The sequence below is a fragment of the Stylophora pistillata genome, chromosome 8, assembly GCF_964205215.1.
Source record: "Stylophora pistillata chromosome 8, jaStyPist1.2, whole genome shotgun sequence".
NCBI classification, from domain to species: Eukaryota; Metazoa; Cnidaria; class Anthozoa; order Scleractinia; family Pocilloporidae; genus Stylophora; species Stylophora pistillata.
This window is the reverse complement of record NC_142526.1, coordinates 2789516-2810485: the sequence shown is the minus strand read 5'-3', so window position 1 is coordinate 2810485 and position 20970 is coordinate 2789516. Positions and strand designations below refer to the sequence as shown.

At 38.8% G+C, this 20970-nt stretch overlaps 3 protein-coding genes across 6 annotated transcripts in view; 1 reads left to right on the top strand and 2 right to left on the bottom strand.

Moving 5' to 3' along the window:
- Positions 1-2533: 2533 nt before the first annotated feature.
- LOC148724430 (monocarboxylate transporter 10-like) lies at positions 2534-7522 on the bottom strand. The gene is made up of 4 exons (XM_088730475.1): positions 7183-7522; positions 3948-4507; positions 3084-3453; positions 2534-3003 (listed from the first exon to the last, which is right to left on the bottom strand). The coding sequence occupies exons 1-4, from the start codon at positions 7367-7369 to the stop codon at positions 2669-2671; spliced, it is 1452 nt and encodes a 483-aa protein (XP_088586601.1). The 5' UTR covers positions 7370-7522; the 3' UTR covers positions 2534-2668.
- Positions 7523-8530: 1008 nt separating this feature from the next.
- Positions 8531-20591, bottom strand: LOC111325790 (monocarboxylate transporter 10). 4 transcript variants are annotated; one of them, XM_088731859.1, is made up of 5 exons: positions 20069-20591; positions 13624-13891; positions 12238-12800; positions 10738-11107; positions 8531-10182 (listed from the first exon to the last, which is right to left on the bottom strand). In XM_088731859.1, exons 2-5 carry the CDS (start codon positions 13829-13831, stop codon positions 9932-9934), a joined length of 1392 nt encoding a protein of 463 aa, XP_088587985.1. In that variant the 5' UTR covers positions 13832-13891; positions 20069-20591; the 3' UTR covers positions 8531-9931. The 4 variants fall into 4 exon arrangements, with proteins under 4 accessions (XP_088587985.1, XP_088587986.1, XP_022785416.2 ...); XM_088731860.1 differs by lacking the exon at positions 20069-20591 and adding an exon at positions 16618-16771; XM_022929681.2 differs by lacking the exon at positions 20069-20591 and adding an exon at positions 15695-15852.
- The window catches only part of LOC111325789 (uncharacterized), a 57268-nt gene continuing 53516 nt past the window's right edge, over positions 17219-20970 (top strand). The window contains exon 1 of the mRNA XM_088731856.1: positions 17219-17483. Coding sequence (XP_088587982.1) covers positions 17402-17483 — 82 coding nt within the window. The 5' untranslated portion in view covers positions 17219-17401. The remainder of the gene's footprint in view (positions 17484-20970) is intronic.

Below are 20970 nucleotides of genomic sequence, written 5' to 3'. Positions count from 1 at the left end.
CGTTTGTACGATTGTGTTGACACTGAGTAAATATTCTACGAAAATTTTCCCTATGTAGGTGTCAAGCAAAAAAACTCGTGCGAACAGTCACATGTGAACGACAAACGACATGCTTTTCCCCTTTCTACCACGATAGACAACGTAAAGTTACAATCACAGTGCGTTAACCCGCCTGTTAAAAACCTATAAACGCCTAAGTTTAAGAAATGCAAATGTGTCAACAAAATTCGTTGTCAAGCAAGTTTTTAAATAAACACGAATTAATCAAAAAATGTACTGAAAACCAATTTCATCAGAAAAAGGATTTACATAAACTTTCGTCTTCGCTTCTATGTTTATTTTTTTTTTTCTGTTGTATTTCCTACTAAGGAAGGTGGTACACAATTTCCTCTGTGCACGAATTTGTCACCTATATCGTTTTCTCCAACAGTTCGTGGACAATTTGCGTCGTTAACACTTCAACTGTGTATCATCAATACACCAAATTCTGAGCGGCCTATCATTCGCTGATTTTCGGACATAATATCAATTTTCTTTGCCGGAAGCATTTCCAATTCGCAGTTTCATTTGCTGTTGGACCTCTTAATTTCATTTGTTTACCTTCCTGAGTCGATTTATTAAAAGCTTCCTTAGTTCCTTCACATTGACTTAGCAATATTACACTTGCGTTGATCAGACAAAAGACAGCCACTGACACATGCAGGGTTTGATATGACAGCTGTAATTTTAGTTTTTCTTTTTCCTGAATCTGGCCACCTGCCGTAACGGTTTGGTGCTATGACAAAGTTCCACCGGGCTTCTCACGCAAGACTTGTCACGTGCGTACGACCCGCTTCGTAACCCTTTCACGATTTTTGCAACGTGCAAAAAATAATGATGAAAATAATGATGTTAATAAAAATAATAACAATAATACAATGAATATATGAAGTTCATATATTTTGAACTGCGGTATTAAATACGTATGATGCACGATCCTTCGCAGTAGATAGCGCTATTTATGCAATAGCGAAAATCAGACCTGAACAAAATCAGGCCTGTACGGGATTCGAACCACTGACCTCTGCGATACTAGTGCAGTGCTCTACCAATTGAGCTAACAAGCCAACTGGGAGCAGGCCAGTGTATATGAAAAAAATATATGAACTTCATATATTCATTGTATCTGATTTATCATCACGGGTTTATTACGAATCAACTTAACGGCCTGCTCCCAGTTGGCTTGTTAGCTCAATTGGTAGAGCGCTGCACTAGTATCGCAGAGGTCAGTGGTTCGAATCCCGTACAGGCCTGATATTTTTCAGGTCTGATTTTCGCTATTGCATAAATAGCGCTATCTACTGCGAAGGATCGTGCATCATACGAATAACAATAATGTTGGTGATAACTATCTAGAGATTTGTGCACAAAACGTATTGGGAGATCGAAAGCAGCCAACATAGACTACGAACGGCCCTCCTATTCGGCAAAGTCCGTCACGCTTGTCAAAAACTAAACAAAACAAAACAAAACAAAAAAGGAAAAAGAATAATAATAAAATAAGATCAGTGAAGAAAAAATGCTGTCAGCGCGTCGCGGGAAACTCTTCGAATGAGGCGCTCACTCATGGAGAGAATTCCATGAGAGGCCCTCACTCGTGTAGCTCCTAGGGAGTTCCAAACGGCGCACTATTAGCATCTTATTTTTTCCACTGATTTTTTTTTTTTACTCGTGCGACAGACTTCGCTGAAAAGGAGGGACTACTCGTAGTCGACAGCTAACATCGAATTGGTCAGAGGGATGCCTAATCTCGTACCCAGATCCTATTGTGTGATGGGCGCTTGGTCGTGGAAGGTCTGGGTACAAGACTCACGGCAGTGCACTCCAGTACTCAAGGAATTTGGGTCATTTAATATTCAAGACCTCCCAGGGTAATGTAATTCCGACTCCCTGAGAAACTCTGTGACTGATGTCTGTCTCCTGAAATAATAATCATCGATTTCTAATATTCCGACGTTCTAAGGTCAAGTGATCGTACCACTCTACGCTACGCTATGCTGTTACGCGCTAACTTGGTCAATCGGGCAGTCTTACAATAATTAATGTTCTCAGTTATGAACTTTTTCTGCAAAATTAAAGATTTAGTTTTTGCCTTATTTATGAAATATTTGTATAATTTTTTCTTCGACGTTAGCTATCTCAGTTTAGGGTTGCAAAACTAAAGCAACCCTGGATTAAGTTTCCTCACTCGACTGGGAGAAAATATTAATTGCTCTATCGATAATCTAAGAATCATTGACGATGCTATAATTAACAAATGGTAAACACCACAGCGTACACTATTGAGTTATGGATGCACGCGGGAGGTTGCTAAGCACGAAAGAAGCGTAAGAGTCGCTCGAGGCGATAGCCGAGAGCGACGCTAGCTTCTTGAGTGCTTAGCAAACCTCCCGCGTGCATCCATAACTCAATAGTGTACGCTGTGGTGTTTACCATTTGTTTTATAACATAACATTGATACATTGTAGCTAAAGAGTTCCCGTTTATTTAACAAATCTTACGCGACCAGAAAAAACAAGCGCGCGCGGAAAAATAGTCTTTGCATTTGCTCACGTCAGCAGCGTACACCCATGGGCAAATGGGGGACGCTAAATTGACCAATCAGAGCGCGCGCTTTACTTTGGTTATGCTATAAAACAGTTTCTCTGTCGACCACAAGAAGTGCCTTGCTTGTTCTTAACGCACAGTGCAGCTTGCAAAATTTATTGACGGCCACGTACTCTTCCTCTTCCAGCATCGGCTTTGATTCTGTATCTTTGAAAGCAGAGTCAGAAGCTGTTTCAGCTTCAGAAACACTCAGCGAAGTGTCGCTTTTTAATCCCAACTGCTCCTCAATTTCCCTTTCTGTAAACTGCTTTCGAATCATATAGTTTACACCAAAAATCAAGAGAGAAGAAAATATCGCCACAGAACCGGCAATGTAAAATGCTTTATCATAGGTGCCGAATGCTTCATGCAGCCAACCTAAAAACAAAGTTGAAACCTTAGGTTAGTCGACCGTTTTCACTCGACATTTAATTAAAAATTTACATAAACCTGATTACCTGCGAGCGGAGGTCCAAGACTCATTGGTATCGCCAGAGTTCCAAACATGTTTCCCACTGCTTGAGAAAGTTTATCGTGTCCGACCACATCCGCTGTAATCACTGCAACTTGGCCCACAAAACATCCGTCAAAAAATCCGAATATCAAAGTATAACTCACAAGTCCTGCATAGTTTTTGGCCAGAGGGCACAAGAGGGTGGTCAATCCAATGGAAAATATCGAAAATTGGTACATGTAGAGCCTGTTGACAAATTTCAGGTCGGAAATTTTGCCGAATACCACTCGTCCAAGTGTTGAGGTAATTGACAGAAAGCCAATTAGCCATGCGCCTTTAGATTTTGGTACTCCTAAATCTTCGGCATACTTCACCTGCAAAGAATAACAAGACGAATAAGGCGGTAAGTTTCTGACAAAACTGTGGTGCTGCGTCGGGGGAGGGAATTTCCAAATTATTTTGGTTTAATCAACTGAGTTGATAATGTGAATTTGCCACCGTAAAGAGTTTCTAAAGCTTGCGTTTCAAGTGTTAGCCCTTAATTCTTCAGGGGTCAACGCTAGTTGTGTCTGCTTTAGAAATTCTCTACCTAACGGTGGCTAATAAAAAAAATTGTCTAGAAAACGCTCGTGTTTTCTTTGAATTTATTATTTTATTAAATTATCATGACACAAAGACCAAGTTTAATGTTCTTCGAAGTATATTCTGTAGATCAACATTGGTAACTTTTCTTTAAATACTAACCCTTTTAGCGAGATTGCAAGAAAGAAATCGTGAATGGCAGTCCACAACCTATTTATGCATTTGTCACTAACCAGTCAGGAACGAGAGGAAAAAAGAGTATAAAACAAATAATGATACAACTTACCAGGTGAATAAATGGAATCAGATAACCAAATTGAAACACGGCTACAGTAGTGACCCACAAAACATACGCTTTATTCTTCCATATTGATGTATCAAATAACTTGGTACGTTCTCTTCTTTGCCCAGTAGACTGAAGATTTTTCTTTGGCTTAAAGATCATAGCCGCAAACCACAACAGTCCAGCAAACGCACTCAAAATGCGCATGGAGTTTTTCCATCCAACAGACCCCAGTAGGTAATTTATGACCGGCCCGGCAACAAGAGAGCCTACGCCACTCCCGGATGTTGCAATCCCATTGGCGAGCGCCAGTCTTTTATTAAAGTACTCACCAAGGACAACGATGGACGACACGAAGGAGAAACTAGAACCCACTCCCCATACAAGTCCGTAGGTCACATACATTTTATGAACTTCTTGTATGAACGAAGTTAGGAACAACCCTGATACGGACAGCAACGCGCCAGCGAAGGACACAACGCGACATCCAAAACGATCACACAGTGCACTTGATATAGGACCAAAGAAGAAGTTCAACCCCATAGCCATGGCACCGATCGACGCTGTGAAAAGAAATAAAACAATGATCTCAGTGTATAAAGATTTTATTATTTTTGTCACAAGTGTGGAGCAGTGGAAAATATCTGAATTCCCCCACGCTGAATCGATCCCAGACATTCGGATTTCGCGCTCTGATGCTTTCCAATGAGCCAAAGAGAACCCTTCAATACCCAATATCGGTGTAAGTGCATGAGTTAGTCTGGCCACAGTAGCGGATTTCATCAAATTCCACCTTACGCTTCCCATCATCCACTGTCTCACACTTCAGAAGCATTTCAATACGAACGCTATGTATCCTTGCCTGTAAAATCTTCACCTTCTTATCCTGAAAATTCTTTAAATCTTTACTGGGCAATAAATGGAATAACACTATTTACAAGATAGGAAGGAATAAGTAGAATAACTATGCGAAATTAATAAAAGCCAGGCTAAAAGAGAAAGGCGCGCACGGGACACAAAGACCCATGCAAGGCGCCCACCCAAGGGTATCATCATCATCCTTTCTCATACAAGATTTGAATATTTAAGTCTCCTCATCACTGTCAGGTTTCCATTTCTTGTACATTTCATTTTTTAGATCTGAGAATATGGTGTAACATAACATAACATAACATGACATAACATTTATTCAGGAAGCTACAACGCAAATATAAAAAATACATCCTGAAAAGGGAAAATCGTGAGGTTAGCCCTGTATAAAAATAGTTTCCCTGACTAAAAACATACAAAAGATAAAATATAATGGCTACAGATTCAATAAATATTCAATAAATATTCAAATAAATTTTAAGTCTACTCTTAAAAACAGACAATGATTCGGCGTGTACAATGTATCCTGGCAAGATAGAATCAAGAATCAAACGAAAGTCCCTTAGTCGATATTTTTGTCGCCTCTCTTAACTGTTCTACTTATTTTTTGATATTATTTGAAACCCCTAAGAATGAAAAGTTTAACCGCCTATTCTACAACTTCCACTCCCTCCGAGTACAAACGGCACTAAAAAGCATGATAATAATCCCTTCTTCTTCAAGACGAAGTGAGCTTTACTCTCCATGCTTCGAAATCTTTTGGAAGGTGATTTGTTTGTTAGCGCAAAGGAAATTATCTATTTGCATTGCTTTACAAGCAAGAAACTATATTTTTCATTAAAAGAAGGGACGAGTTTCTCGATTTTTGAGCATATCGATCTTTACTTTTTCGGAACTTTAGGTAAGTCCAAGGGAAAATAATACAACATTATGTTCTTTTGGTTAAACCTTTATAAGAGTAAGCATGCTCTGTCAAGCTGCCGTTGTTATTGTTTTTGTTAACACTTGTTTTGTGGACCTCACGCTTGGTCGATGACGCCTATCTTGTAGATTCTGAAACACGCCAATGCGCTCTCTATAAAACCCTGTTCACAAATTCTACAGTTGTCCCATTAGTCATTGTAAACCAAAATTTAGGCGATAACCTGTGACTTTAAAACTTCTGCATACATTAACCATACCAGGCAGAACTTGCTGTGCATCCCTGATGTTATGATGCTAAACTAATCAAGGGCGTGCTTGGACTTAGCATCTGGAAGGTCTCTGTTAATCGATAGCAGTAACATGGCCAAAAAAATTTAGCCATTAGGCGTAACAGTTCAAAAATTGTAACCGCTAGTGGTTAAAAAAATAACTACTAAAATTTTTTTTGGTGACTGCCACGGAAAGATATTAGCCGTTAGTCGTCGATTGGCCAAAATTTTAACCGTTAGCCGTAAAAACCATCACCCCATTGGGACCCTTTATCAGAAGTCTTCCATAATTAATCTGTACTTGACATCTCCATTGCTGTGCTATAGTTGACAGGTCGGCCACACGTGATAAACAGCAAATTAGCAACCTTATTTCTGACGGAATAGAAATTTGGAAGTAATCACTTGCCCGTTATATAGAAGTAAGTATTGAAAATTTCAGGCCAGAAGATGTTTGTTGTTTTGATTCAAGTCAGAAAAAATCACGGGGAAAGAAATTGATGTGCTTTCATCAGGAGACCAGCATTTGTTTATTTTTCAAAGGTTTAGTCCAAACTCGTGATGACCATAATAATCGATTCATGTGCGGACACCCACCTTTTTCAGGTGTAAATTCCTGGCGAGAAATTATTGAGTGAAAAACGAAAATGAAACTTCAGCTCGAAGGGAAATAGTTCAATGTTTCAATTCATCAATTCATATGTATCGTGTCAGTCAAGATATCAATTTCACTCACTTAGCTTATTGTCATTTACAACTAGTCAGTTTTAATAGAGAATTAATCAACTTCAAGCGAAGCTAGAGATACAGTTAGTTCTCTTTGAAAGATAGCACTGCGACATGTATCATTTTCGATGTACTCTCTCAGGTTCGATTAATCCTTTTGTATTCTTCTAAAATTAGCAAGTGAACAACAGTTAGATCGTTTCAATTAAGGTTAATGCGTGTTTCATCCTAACGCGTGCACTTAAATCTATTCCATTAACGATGAAGCAGAGCTACTTCTCTGTTCAAGACTGGAATTGAACATATTTAATAAGTTAGTTTTAAAATCCCTTGTGTTTACAGTGATTTTGTCTAGTACAAGCACAATTACTTTGACACTTGAGTAACCGTATAGATCAAAGTATAGTCTGAAATCACTAACTACGTACCAGTACGGACTGTTTGCTCACCTGTTTGCATCTCACCAAGTTGTAGATCATCGAGAAGGTTAACATACACAACACCAAATGAGTTGTGAATTCCGAATACCACAAAATTTACAATGAAAGTCCCACAGCAAACTACCCATCCGTAGCCGCCGTCTCGACTTGTCGATTTCCCCCTAAGTCCACCATCTGCTTGTTTTTCACTTTTCATTTCTCGATCACAGTAAATCGATTCACAACCCGAACCTAGCTGGTGAATCTCATTGTGTTCCTCAGGATATAGATGAGAAACCACCCAGACACTTTTGATCAGATTCTCGGATATCACTAGAAGGCTCTCTTTGCTTGTTTACCAACCGCGCGCCAATGCGTAGTGATCATAGTAAATTGTTTTTATGTTATACTAGTTGAACGTTGCGTGACTACTAGTTGAACGTTGCGTAACGGAGCGTTGGGTGAGGTAACACGACGAGGAATGTTATTTTAATGCTTCGGAGAGTGTGGATTTCAGATGCAAAGGCGGTTTTAACCGATCTGCGTGATTCGTCGACCTCGTCCCACCAGCTTTGTTCTTTGTTTATGTTCTCTGATCTTGTCAGGTCGCGTGATGTATGCGAATGGATGATGCAATATCGATATAATAGTCACGTATACTGAACGATTCTGTCTGCTTCACTGAGCCCCCCTGTGGCTACCGGGTGCTACGCTACGCACGTCTGTAAAATTATGGTCATGATAAACAAAAACCTCCATATGGCGCGAAATGTGAACGGATATTTCTCCGCGAACATTATCTGTTCCGAGACGCGAACAGTTTTCCGAGCGAAGCTCCAGGAAAACTGTGAGGTCAAAGAACAGATCATGTCCAAGGACAAATATCTGTGCGTATTTTCGCGCCAAACGGGGCCTATCGTATTTATTATCTTTCAACGAATTCTTGTTAGCGAACAGCTTACACTTTGCTGCTTGGGATGCTTACATTTCTTTTGTACGACTTTGTCGGAACAAAACGTGTTAAGTTCGAAAAATTCCCATAAGTTGTTTCGCGTTTGGCTCGGCCGATTTGAAACTGAACGTTTTCAGTGGTCGATGGGGGCTTTCGCTTTGACTTCATCCCCACCCCAAAACCTAGCCCCTTTGCCAAAATGCAAGATTCTTACTTGAACGTAGCTGTTTCTTCTTAACGCGCAGACGCAGCCACCCAATCTCGAGCCCAGACTGCAATTGACCGTTTCGCCGTTGAAGGTCTGGGTACAAGACTACCCCTAACCCTTTCCCAACCCCATCTTCTTCCTCACCCTCTCGTCCCTGTCCCATTTTTTTCGCTGATCGAAAAAGAAAGAAACAAAAACGACAACAACAACGCAACAAGTTCTGATGATAATCAATTCCCTATTGCATGGAACTGAAACTTTATTTCATACCAACTTAATAACAATTAATAACCTCTGCCAAAAATAAATTATTAGAAGTACACTTTTTTTCGCATTAAAATATAATTGAAGCGCAAATAGAATCGCAACATGCGGCTAGAAATGTGAATAACGTCTCAATAAATAGTTGTTCTCTTAAAATATAATTTTTTCATTTTACGCTCTGCTGAAATTTTTCATAATAAGTTAACAAATAATTTGTAAAAACATTCCCTCGCGGTACGTAAAATAATTCCACAACTTTTTGCTTGAATAATACAATAACACCGACGTTTATCTAAATACGCAACCAATGAATAGAAATGTTAGCAGTGTCTTGATAAATAATTTTTCGTTAGGTTCCTAGTTTGCACTACTACAATTTCTCTTATAAATACGCAAGGATTTGTCCAAAAATTCCCCACAGTACGTAAAATATTTGCTCAAGTAACTCATAGTAACAAAGGCGCTTTTTCAGAGAAAGTGTGCACTCAACTGCTACCTGACAACTATCAAAAGCTCTTTTCAAAACACTTGATCGCCCACAAAAATAATTCCAATTAAAAAATACCGTAAATCCTCTATTAAGCCCTTCGCTCTTATGAGCCACCCCCTCTAATAAGCGCTCCCTCGTTAGAAGAAGAAATTAATTAAGCCCCTCCCCCCCTCTCATATCCTATTGTGTCCTGGTGGTGAACATCAGGCTAAATTAATAAGCCCCCCTCTAATAAGCCAGTCCCCCTTCCAAAGTACCTGAAATAAATAGGCTCCCCGGTGGACGTATTGGAGGATTTACGGTATGTCAATCTTTTTTTACAGCAAGGCTGTATGTATTGGTATGGTCCATGTTACATACAGCAAAAGTTAAAAACGCTAGAATCCAAATTTCCTTAGTACCAGGAGAGTCGTGTATATCTATACCTCATAATTTAAGGTTTGGGTAAATGTGACGTGGAAAGAACAAGAAAAAAAAAAAAAACCTTCTAAAACACGACACCAGCAAATAAATTTAAATGATTACAAAAAAATTTACGATTGAGTGCCTATAGTGATACGAGACTGCGTAAGTTTTGCCTTGCTGCGTTTCGTAATTGGTCCAAAATATTGCCAACCATCTCTCAACCAATCATATGCAAAGCTGAAAGCAGCCGCGACTTGGTTTCTCACATTTTCCCGCGCTTTAGACAGTTTGTATGCTTTAAATTCTAAGTTAGCATTGGCTCCTTCAGATTTTTCCCTTTTCTTCTGATTGGCTGTTGTGATTTCTTTGGTTTTCGTTCTATAACACTCAATCGAAGAGAGCTCTGTCATTAATAAAAGATCTCAAATCCATGGTCATGCAAGATATACAAAACATGCAACTACAGAACAGTTTCTTTGTCTGTGACGATGAGGACTTCACGGGATGTTGTCTCTCCAAGTATGGTAGACATTTCACTTTCAAAACTCACTTCATACCTGCATACATTGTTTAAGTCCGTATTTTTACTTCCTCTTTTTTGATTTCGATCTAACCGAGACACGACGAAAACAAGTAGAGAAGCCATGATGGCCACACTCCCACACACAAAGAATGCTTGGTGGTAAGAGCCTGTAGCTTCATAAAGCCAGCCTGCATAAACAGAAAAAAAAGGCCCGAAATTCTTAGTTATACTTTACATGTCTGGTCCTTTGCAAAACAAAAAAGGAAAGAAGAAAAAGAAAAAAGAAAAGGAATGGTTGGATATTTTTCTTTTACAATCATTTCGTTAGGCATTGTGGCGCCTTTGTGGGCCAAACGAGATATTTCGGCGGGAAAAAATGTATGACAACCGCTCGTTCGCTCCCGTGATTGTTCAGACTGTTTTATTTATTATTATTTTTTTTAGTTTTCATTTTCGCAATGTCCCTGAAAGTAATATAATAGTGATGCAGTTTATGTTCTTGGGAAAAAATATGTGTTGGGTCCCTCTTAGAATCATTTTACTCTCGTCTAGCGGCTCGGTCTTAAAAGACTCTGAGTCAGGCCCAAAACACATTTGTCTCCGTGAAAATGAACTCTGTTCTTTTAGTAAAGCGCAGAAGAATACCCAAAGTGGACAAACTCAACTAGAGAGATTAGAATTGGTTAATAATTGATTTCCCCCCATTCATTTGTTTCGAGCGTGCGCTCGGGATCTGTTCTTACCTGCGACCGGCGGTCCAAAACTCATAGGGATGGCCAAAACCCCAAACATATTTCCCACTGCTTGCGAAAGCCTGTTCTTTCCTGCAATTTCTCCGGTGATTACAGCCACTTGCCCAACAAAGCATCCATCGAAAAAACCAAACACAAGAGAGTAGGTCACGAGACCCGCATACCCCTCTGTGATTGGACAGATCATCGTGCTAAGTCCTATGGTAAACACTGAAAACTGGTAAACATAAACCTTGTTGACCCATCGCAGTTCACAGATCTTTCCGAAAATCACACGCCCCACAGTAGACATGATGGAAAGGAATCCGACCAGCCATGCTCCTTTGGAAGGCGGGATACCAAGGTCATCGGCGTATTTCACCTGACGAGAGGGATACAAATGAACATAACTTTTTGACATTACTAAAGAAAGCTTCTCTTTTAGCATAAGTAAATAAATAAATAATAATTTAGCAATGGACATTCCACTGGGTGGCTCTTCTTGTCCACTGAGGAGGGAGGAAAACCGGAGGACCCGGAGAAAAACCCTCGGAGCAAGGACGAGAACCAACAACAAACTCAACCCACATGTCACGCCAGGTCCAGGAATCGAACCAGGGCCACAGTGGTAGGAGACGAGTGCTCTCACCACTGCGCCATCCCTGCTCCCTCAAAAAGTGCTGTAATTGAAAGCAAAATATTGATAAATACAAGCCTCCAAGCAAATGCCGAACTTACTTAAATAGACTGCGCTTCCACAGACTTTTTTTTTTAAAACAAATTATGAGCCATAAATAAGTTCTACAAACTTAAAATGTTTTTGAATGGTTTTCTTTTCACATTACTACTGATTTTGCTTTGTTCATGTAACTTGCACATTAAATTTGCTTTTGTCACTTCAAGATACATTTTAAAAGGTCTTGTCACGTTTTAATCTAATTTATTAGATTCGCCGACAGGCAGGGACACCGCAACAGCTTGCGCCAATTGCTGCGGGCCCAGGAAACCCACCCATTCCACCCCAGGGGAGGATATCCATCACACAGTTATCTCGTGTGTGGGAAATTAACGTCTAATGCCCCCAACCCTGCAGGAGAAGGGACCTCCATTTATTCGTCCCTATCCGAGAAGACTAGAATATCTAACCATTTCTTGATTTTATAGAAAGGTAGCAAATTCTTCTCAATTATTTTAAGACCTTGAGTGTTGGTCCGGCCGGGACTCGAACCCTCGACCTCCTACACAACAGTCCAGCGCACTATCCATTGGGCTAACTGGAGGATTCAAAGAGAACTGAAGAAAACCAAATAAAACTTTGCTGAATTTTCTACTTTTTCGTAATGTTTCGCTTTATTTTTGCTGTTTTTCTTTTCTGCGTGAAAGCGATGATTTCCTCGACGTTACGAGCACACGGCTAACGAATCTTCACGAGACCTCAGTGCTACCAGTATATCCTGTTCATTATCCCCATGGCACTACACACAAACAGAGTATGAAAGTCTCCTGACTTACCAAATGGACGAAAGGGACTGGATATCCGAACTGGAATAACGCTACTGTTAGTACCCAGGCTACGTAAGGCCGGTTCCTCCAAATTGAAATGTCACACAACTGGCTGCACTGTTTTGTCACGGCTCTTTCACGCCGTCTTGTTTTTACCGGTTTATAGAGGAAGCATGCCACAACAAGAAATGCTGCAACCCCACTGAGTATGCGCAGAGAGTTACTCCATCCAAAGACCCGCAGTAAGTAGTTAATCGCAGGTGAGGCTACCAATGAACCCACTCCACTCCCGCTTGTACCTAATCCATTGGCTAGTGCCAGTCTTTTATCAAAGTATTCACCTAACATCACAATGGAAGGTACAAAGGAAAGACTGGACCCTACCCCCCAAAGAAGTCCATAAGTGAGGTACATGTAATGCAAGCTAGTCACAAGTGACGTAAGAAAAAGTCCAGTCACAGATAGAAGGGCGCCAACAAATGCTACTCGACGAAATCCAAAGCGATCACAAAGAATACTTGTCAGTGGACCACACAAGAAGTTAAGGGAACCAGCCATTGCACCAACCCAAGCTATGAGGAAAGAAAGAACAGATACTTTGTTGTCATATTTGTGAGTGAAAATATCTTAATAAAAAAGTGCCCTAAAATGTTGTCTAATGCTGCTAATGATTCACAACACGAGCCATTTCAATGTACATTACAAGTAGAAATTAAGGATGAAATTGGACAATGATAAGGGACTGACTCATTCTGCATCACTCATTTCAAGCAACTCCACATGCATGGAAAAAAACTAGAGATCTCCCTAATGTTGTCTTTGTAATCTGTACTACAAATTATGCAACATTCCTTTTTTTATCTTTGATTTAACTAAGGCACTCAAATGAACATGGGTAAAACTCAGTGTGTAATTTACATTGGCAGATCTAGGGGAGGGACCCGGGGGGGGGGGGGGGGCAAGACCCCCCTTATTTTGGGTGAAATAATAATTGCAAAAGAAAGAAAAGAAAGCCTGCAGGTGTACACACACAACCCCTGCCCCCTTTCTTGGCAGGTGCATAGTGTCCTCTACGCATATATATATACACATGTGCGTACTTGAAGTGACCAGAAAAATTTGAAAAAAATGTTGTGTTTGCGCCAAGTTCGCTCAAAATAAGGGCAAGACGCTTTGTTCTTTGCTTGTATTCACACAACTATTTCAAACAAGAAATAAAGAATGCAGTATTTTTCGCTCAGTTTACTTAGGTTTCTAGATCATATGTACTTGTGTGTACTTGAAAAAATGACCACGTTACGCGCCTGCTTGGCTCAAGGTCAAAAGTCAAAATCTGCGACTGTTTTACAGTAAAGAACTCTCAGTCAGGTTTACCCACTGGGTTATCATCCTTACCTGTCTCAGCTTCTCCCATGTGATGTTCATCTACCAGGTACTCGTACACCACACCGAATGAGTTATGAATACCGAACACTATAAAGTTGACGCTGAAGGTACCACAACAAACCACCCAACCCCACCCTCCCTCAGGCTTTTCACTCCCCTCCAGTTCTGATTCCATAGCATCATCGTCTCCATCTACCATTTGTTCTTTATCCTCCATTTTTATCCTGACTAACCTGTTTCTTTGTCATTGGAAAATGGAAGCCATGGTCCTATAGATCTGTAATTTAGCAAGTTTTGAAGAATCTGTCTTACTAGTACTCATCAAAATAGTGTATAAACTAAAAAAGAAACATCAGACTCATCTTTAGAATGTGTATAAATAGTAAGCAGAAGTTGCTCTTTGAATGCAGTAACCAGATCATCGCATACATTCAATAGAAAACAATGTCAACTACCTCCAAATTGGAGTTAATAATACTCTGAGGGATATTCAAACTTAATTTTGTTTCTGCTTTCTTAAGAAACTTAAAATATGTTTTTCTGCCCAGCTAGGTGATCAAACCCTTGACCTTGAAAATCACAAGTGCATTCTTTGAATCTGGCTGGATGTAAACTGTGTTGAGAAGGAAAAGATAAAATGGTAAAGCAATTAAGCTGAAGTTTCCTTGTGAGTAACCTTGACATGGTTGAATTACTTTTCCCTTTTGCTAAAAGACAGCTGAGGTCCAGATTCATCCAAAAAAATAAAAAATATATTACAATTCATGACCCTAGAGGAGTCCTTGCACAGCAGCATATTGTTTGGAAACATTAAATTGATTTTCACATCTTAAAAGCCATGATTTTTTTGTCCTTTTAAAAAAACCTTAGCTTGGTGAGGTAATTTATTAATTCATATTAATTCTTGCAAAAATTTGCATGAGAATTTTGCAAGGTAGAAATAAATAATCAAAATAGCTTTTTGTATCCAGTGAGATATTGATCTAATCTGCAGGCTAACAGGAAATTATGCTCTTTGTGAAAATTCTATTATGCAAATGAATCAAATGGCTCCTTTGGCTTCACAGAAGGGGAAAGCATTAGCTAACAGCAGCTGCAACTTTAAAATATTGCATGGAGATTAATGTGGCAGTGTATAGCAACACTTTGCAAACACAATTTACTGCACTTCAACTTTTTTGCTGCTTCTCTTGGCAAGAATAATGACACTAGCGTTTTCCTGAATGACTGTTAAATTATAAGATTTTCATGACTGCCTTTTGAGTAAGAATAGAACCCCCTAATTGGACTTATCAATGAATTTCTGTACAAAACCTTTTTTAAATTGTACAATAAGTACCTATACTAAGAGAAATGATTTTGGGAAAATTCACGCAAGAACTAACGTTTCAGGCGATTAAGGAAAAATATTCAACATATATAATTGGTAAATGGCAGCAGGTTAAAAGCATGCTTTCCGTCGCTGCATGTAATGTATTTGAAAAATCACTGAAAAAAATTTAGGATTAAAATCGAAACAAAATGTCCTCTTAAACGAGTGCGTTATGCCAGGTCCAAACCGGTCGGAAAAAATATATCTTTAGTAACAAATAATTTTCGAGCGAGACCGAGACTTTTATGATGTGGCAAGCTTTTATTGATGTGAATATTTCTTTTTGTCCACAAACATAAATCGCTCTAGACAAAATCCTATTTTCACTCTTAAAACCTTACGAGAGCTAGATCAATTCGATTCCCTCCAAAAACTGAAATTGTGCGATACACGTCTCAGAATTTTTAGTTGTGTTCAAAACTGGATTTACATAAAATTGCAATTTAATTCCTTTAAAATAACATTTCATCAAGTACGGAGTTATTTTCAAAAAAAGCTCTACAATAAACTTACTATGGTCAACATCTCTGTAAACAATTATTTCTCACTCGCGGTTTCTTCAAGATAATTGACTAGCGTGCGTTGGCCAAATTAAGCAACTTGCTATTTCGAAGCGTCTTCGCGAAGCATGAAAATGTTCACTCGGACCTCTTCAGTTTAACCCTCTCGCATATTTCCACATACTTCATACGATTAAGTCACTCTTACCTTGATGACCTGTTCAATAAATGAAAAACGGCTACGAACGTAGATTCACTACTGTACTAATTTTAGACAGTCCACGAAGAAGATATTTCTATTTTACGCTACAAGTTTGGCAAAGTGACAGACCGTGCGAAGGAATAGGGGACAGATGACGCAATAATAACACTCTCCGAAAAATATATCGGCATGGACTCTTGGATTCTGAATTACGGACCAAACTAAGCCAACTTCTAGATCTTGCCTTCTAAAACAGACAAAAAAAATCTAGGCTTATGTGAAGGGAAATTTTTTACTCTCGTTGTATTGATAATATCAAGCGTTTCAACTTGTGATTATAGCAAGATCGATTTTTTCTTTCGTAAATTTACTCGTAAATCTGATGATTGTTTTTTTGATTTGTTTTTTTCAGTTGTTTTATTTTAAACTAGTCATTTTTTAGATCTGCCAAGACCACTGGTGACAGAGCTTTTTCGGTAGCTGTCCCATTTTTATGGAACTCTCTTTCGGAAAGCCTAAGAGCTGTGAGTAGTGTAAATATTTGTAAAAAACAACTGAAAACGCATCTTTTTAAACAAGCACACTGTTAATTGCGTGAACATTTTAGATTATGTACTATATAGATTTTTCATTGCTTTTTAATTTATTGTTAAATATAATTTTGTTTTCATTTTGTAAATTAACCATCATATTCCTTGCAGGTTTCTTTTAGATATTTTTTGAACTTATTGTAAAGCGCATTAGATCATATAATTATAAAGAACTATATGAGTATTAAATTTATTCATTTAGGTTTTCCATCACGTTCTAAAAGTAACTGCGTGTTACTGAAAAGCGTTGGATGGGGGGGGGGGGAGAGAGGGGGAGAGGATGTGTTTGAACGTTTCTATTAGAGGTCAACGATATTTCTTTCTACTAACTACACTTACAGAAACGAAATATTTCCTAGATGTTGCTTGTCCACAAATCAGTGGTTTGAACCTGTATCCTCAACCAGAACAATTATCTGAAGAACAGGAAGGAAATTCCCTGCCACCGGAAGGAACACAGCCTCGTCAGAACTGACAGAATGAAGCAGAGGACAGTTATTTGACCTTGCTTACCCTGCGCAAAAATTTAAAACAAAGACACCACTTTGAACTTATTCTTCAGCTATTTTTTGCGAAATGTAAAGGAAGCCTCCGATGTGTTTTCTTGTTTTTATCACAAACGTTGGTTTCGAACTGTCATCTAGTAGTGCAGCCTGTGTGAGATTGCGTGATGTTTGTCACACAACGCAAACTTTGAGCGTCAACCTTGTAGGCTCCCCATCGAGATGGAGCAACGAGCTCATCGGTAATTCAAATTTTGAGTATCTTTCTATTTTCGTTTTTAATCAGCACAATTGACTTTGATTGCATTCCAGGTTGCTTAATGACATTCAAAGATGACGTTTCCTAGACGTTAGGGAATTTGTTATTTGTCCATGTTAACTGAAGCATTTCCCGCCTTTGATTTCCTTTTGTTTATTTTTGTTTTAACGCCTTTGTTATTCATACGTATTTGCTAAACTCGTAAAGCGCCTTTCAAATGCAAAATTTACATATCACAAGTATGCGAGGAATCCTTGCGTAACCTGTGAAGAAAGCTACCCTCATCAATAGACTTTCGCAGGGAGGTTTCTTAACTTCGGATACTGCAAAAGATTCCACGTTGGACGAGGACCTCGCAAAGATGGCGGCTAAAGAGTCGCTTCGGAGGCAAAGCGAGACCCGAGAGTCAGCTATATTCAAGCAAACCATTCGAGAGCGGACAGGTATTTAAACATGGCTGTGCTGTTTAAAATGTTATTACGTAGACTACGTGCCCACTGAGTGCGCTTTTAAATAATTGAACAAACATTTGCAATGGTGGTATGCTGTTTCCTTTTTGTTGCCCTAAATTTCTCTGTCTTGCTAGTGTTTAATCTGTTGCAGAGTTATTTAGAGTTGGAGTTTCTGCAGCTCCCATTGGAGAGTTAACCTTTTGTACATGATATAAATTCGTTTTTGGTCTGAATTTTGTCATCTGTCGTCAACTTTCAGTGTAAGGTCAAACGTCCAGATATAAAATTAACTTTATTACGCCGTATCTTCAAGCGTTAACTACCACAATGAACTATAGTTCTATGATGAATCCTTCGAATCGATATTTCTTCTGTGTTGTTAACTAGCAATCGCTAAAGTCGCAGATTGTGAAATGGTTTGCATAGTTTTGTCGGTAAATTAATGGCAGTGTTCTGCAAAAACATGAAGTGTTAAGTGCCTTGTCAGCAATATTTCTGCGAACAGTTAAGAGATGAACATCGAAACTGGATATTTTTTCCTTGTGCACTTCGCTCTTAAAGATTGACACGTTGAAAAATGCCTACATGTTGCATTCTCTGGATCAAATCAGCTGTTAAAAGTTCCCTGTTTCAAAGTTGAATGCGTTCCATCCTTCACTGATTACAAAATAGAATGACAATGACACTTGAGTTGCTCGGTGATGCCAGCTCGAAAGCGTTCCATACCAAACGCCATTTTTATCTTATTAGTTAATCAGTTGTTATCATATTGAGATGCCCTGGAGACATCTAAATGGTTTTCTTGCACCCTTGTGGCGCTTTCAGATACAGACTAGGCAACGGCTTACGTCGGCTGTTTTCGAGATAGTTCGGCCCCCCCAAACGGTGTTTCGCAACTGTTAGTCTTAATGAATATTATTTTATTGCTTAATCTCAAAAACTGCTTTTTTTTTACCAAAAAATCATTGAACGAAGTTTATATCGAGAGGTAAAACTGTGTATCATCTTCAACTCATGTAAGTCTGTTTTGATGCACAACAAATATTTCGGATCACAGCAACGACGTATTTCAACTTTCTAGAAAGACTTGGCGACTGTACTTCTTTCATTTATTTATTTATTTATTTATTATAAACTATTTCAGTCCTAAAAGCGAATTAAGAGACAGTGTGCACTACTGAATGTTTTGTTTACCAAATATACGTTCGGAGCAAGAAAACTATGTTTAAAAAACAGGGCACTTAATGGAAATCACTGATATGTTTAAACCCTCGGGCAAGGTTTAACTAGTATAGACCATGCATTTAACACGAGACCCACTTTTTAAGTTTTAAACAGGGTAATATTGATGGCTGGGGTTTCAGACAAGTGCCACCTCTTGATTTAAAAAAGTTCCGGTTTCGCCCCTGGCAGGAAAACGAAGTTTTGCGTTCGCTGTCAGTTCGTAAGACAAGGTTAATCGCTCAACGAAACACCCTCTTGCGGGGGAAGAAAAACTGTCTACTCTTCATAGCTTTGTTGATTTTTTATTTTTTTTTTCGGCCTCCACGTACCATTGAAATGCATCAAAGCGGCTCTTTTTGAACTTCTTTTGATGAGCGTTCGGCTGTAATTTTAGCTCTGCTAGACCTGCAGTCTCTATGCTTTAAAAGAATAACTCAATATCATAATCATAGACTCAGTACAAAAAAGTCCAGTCTCTTGCCCAATCTCTTTTCGAGAAATTCTGTTCTAAGTGTCTCAAGTATGTGAAATTTGACCTTATCAAACGTTTTATATGAATTAAGGATAGGCAGCCTTAGGTATCTTGCAATTTTTTATTGTCTTCCCCCGCCCCTCTTACCTGTAAGATAATTGAAAGTACAGTCTTTAATGAAACTTAAATTACTGTGAATCATTTTATATTTAATTTTCGTTTGTTTAGAGCGTATACCTGAGCCTGCAATAGTCGATAAGCGCCGGTCAGCAAGGAATCTAGTCATCGATATTTCCGCTTGCTAGAATGCTCGCAGAATGTTACGCCTCGGACAGATTCTTCACTTCTTTTTTTCTTTTCTTTTTCTTTTTTATGGTAAAAGGAAAAATCGAATGATAATGTTTGCCATTGGGACTCACAAAAGTGTAATGACCAAATCTAGTTACTTGGAACTTCTTGTGGTCAAACGCTAGAGTATGGTCGGCACGCGTTCAAAACAGTTTTAATGTTACCGAATCTACGACATATAATTGTAGGTTTGACTCCCACGAGCCAAGCATAGGTTATCTTTTTCATGGTGTCTGTGTAGCTGATCGGAAAACACAATCAGCTTTCACCAAATTAAAGGGCAAAAAGATGTTTGTTGTTAAAACAAAACGCAACAAAGGCTGGGGAAAGCTACCGCGATAGACATATCCAGCTGTTGATTAATGTCAGACTTTAATACTTAGTCCGAAAATGTGAAAAACTTACTACAGTGAGAAAAACTGGCGAAGCCACGAAAAAATGTGCCGAGACGTAATATAAAAATCGATCGACATGAAGCAACCGGTTAAGCTTCTTGACCAAAGAAAAAAGGTGTATTTTCTGTAAGACTGACCGTATAAACTTGTTTGCATTTTCCTCTTCTTTGTTTCCGCAGACATGTTCCGAATATCAGCTCCGTTAAAACGATGCGTTTTATGCATTACTCTGAAGATGTCTCTGAAATAAAACTTTGCTCTCTAATCAACAAAATGCTGACCACTATAGCGAGGGAGTATGTCGGTATAAGTGGTGTAACGACTAAGCCGTAGGAAACTTTGTCTCCTGTTGTCCTCTATTCAGTCGACAGATTAGCGATAACTGACCTAAATAACGAATATGCGTTTATCCTTTTAACGTCAACACCAGTATATCATTTTATCATTTTACTTGCAAAATGTCAATAGAAACTTCGGGAAAAAGCAGCTACATCTTAAAACAGTTTGTCCTTGTCACGTAGTTACTGATTATCAGTTTTGACTCCGTGTTTTGTTCGGCTATTTTGTATTTTGGGCAAAATATTTTTCTTATAAGTTAGCGTTAATCAACTTACTTGCAGCACATTTTTGATATATTATTTTTTAGAACAACTCATCTAAAGGGGGATATTTTAACTAAATTTAGTCTCAGTGTGCTGGGAGACATGCGTGTTTTGTCGTAATTTACATAATTTTTACGCCTAGAGAAATTTGCTTTATCAGACGATGATTTCGTGAATTTATAACCCCGGCTTGTACAGTATAAACTTAAAGATGACAGTATCATGGCATTGCAGCGATAAAAAGTTTGGGTCATACGAAAGTTTGCCTTCAGACAAGAGTCAAAAATAGCTGTTAAACACATATCTTTTGATAAAACGCGCTTAATCGCTTGCGACAAAATATTTGTGCGATAGAAATCTAAATAAATTTTCTGAAACTGAAAAAGAAATAGGTTCTGTTCCCAAAGCGAAAGAACTTGCAGGAACTGTGTAGCAAA

Excerpts from the sequence above, each read along its gene's own strand:
- LOC148724430 (XM_088730475.1), bottom strand. The coding sequence starts at position 7,369 with ATGAAAAGTGAAAAACAAGCAGATGGTGGACTTAGGGGGAAATCGACA. Across the intron at positions 4,508-7,182 it reads ACTTGGTGAGATGCAAACAG|CGTCGATCGGTGCCATGGCT; the intron begins GTGAGCAAACAG and ends TTCTTTTCACAG. Across the intron at positions 3,454-3,947 it reads TGATTCCATTTATTCACCTG|GTGAAGTATGCCGAAGATTT; the intron begins GTAAGTTGTATC and ends TATTCTTTGCAG.
- LOC111325790 (XM_088731859.1), bottom strand. The coding sequence starts at position 13,831 with ATGGAGGATAAAGAACAAATGGTAGATGGAGACGATGATGCTATGGAA. Across the intron at positions 12,801-13,623 it reads CATGGGAGAAGCTGAGACAG|CTTGGGTTGGTGCAATGGCT; the intron begins GTAAGGATGATA and ends CTTTCCTCATAG. Across the intron at positions 11,108-12,237 it reads CAGTCCCTTTCGTCCATTTG|GTGAAATACGCCGATGACCT; the intron begins GTAAGTCAGGAG and ends CCCTCTCGTCAG.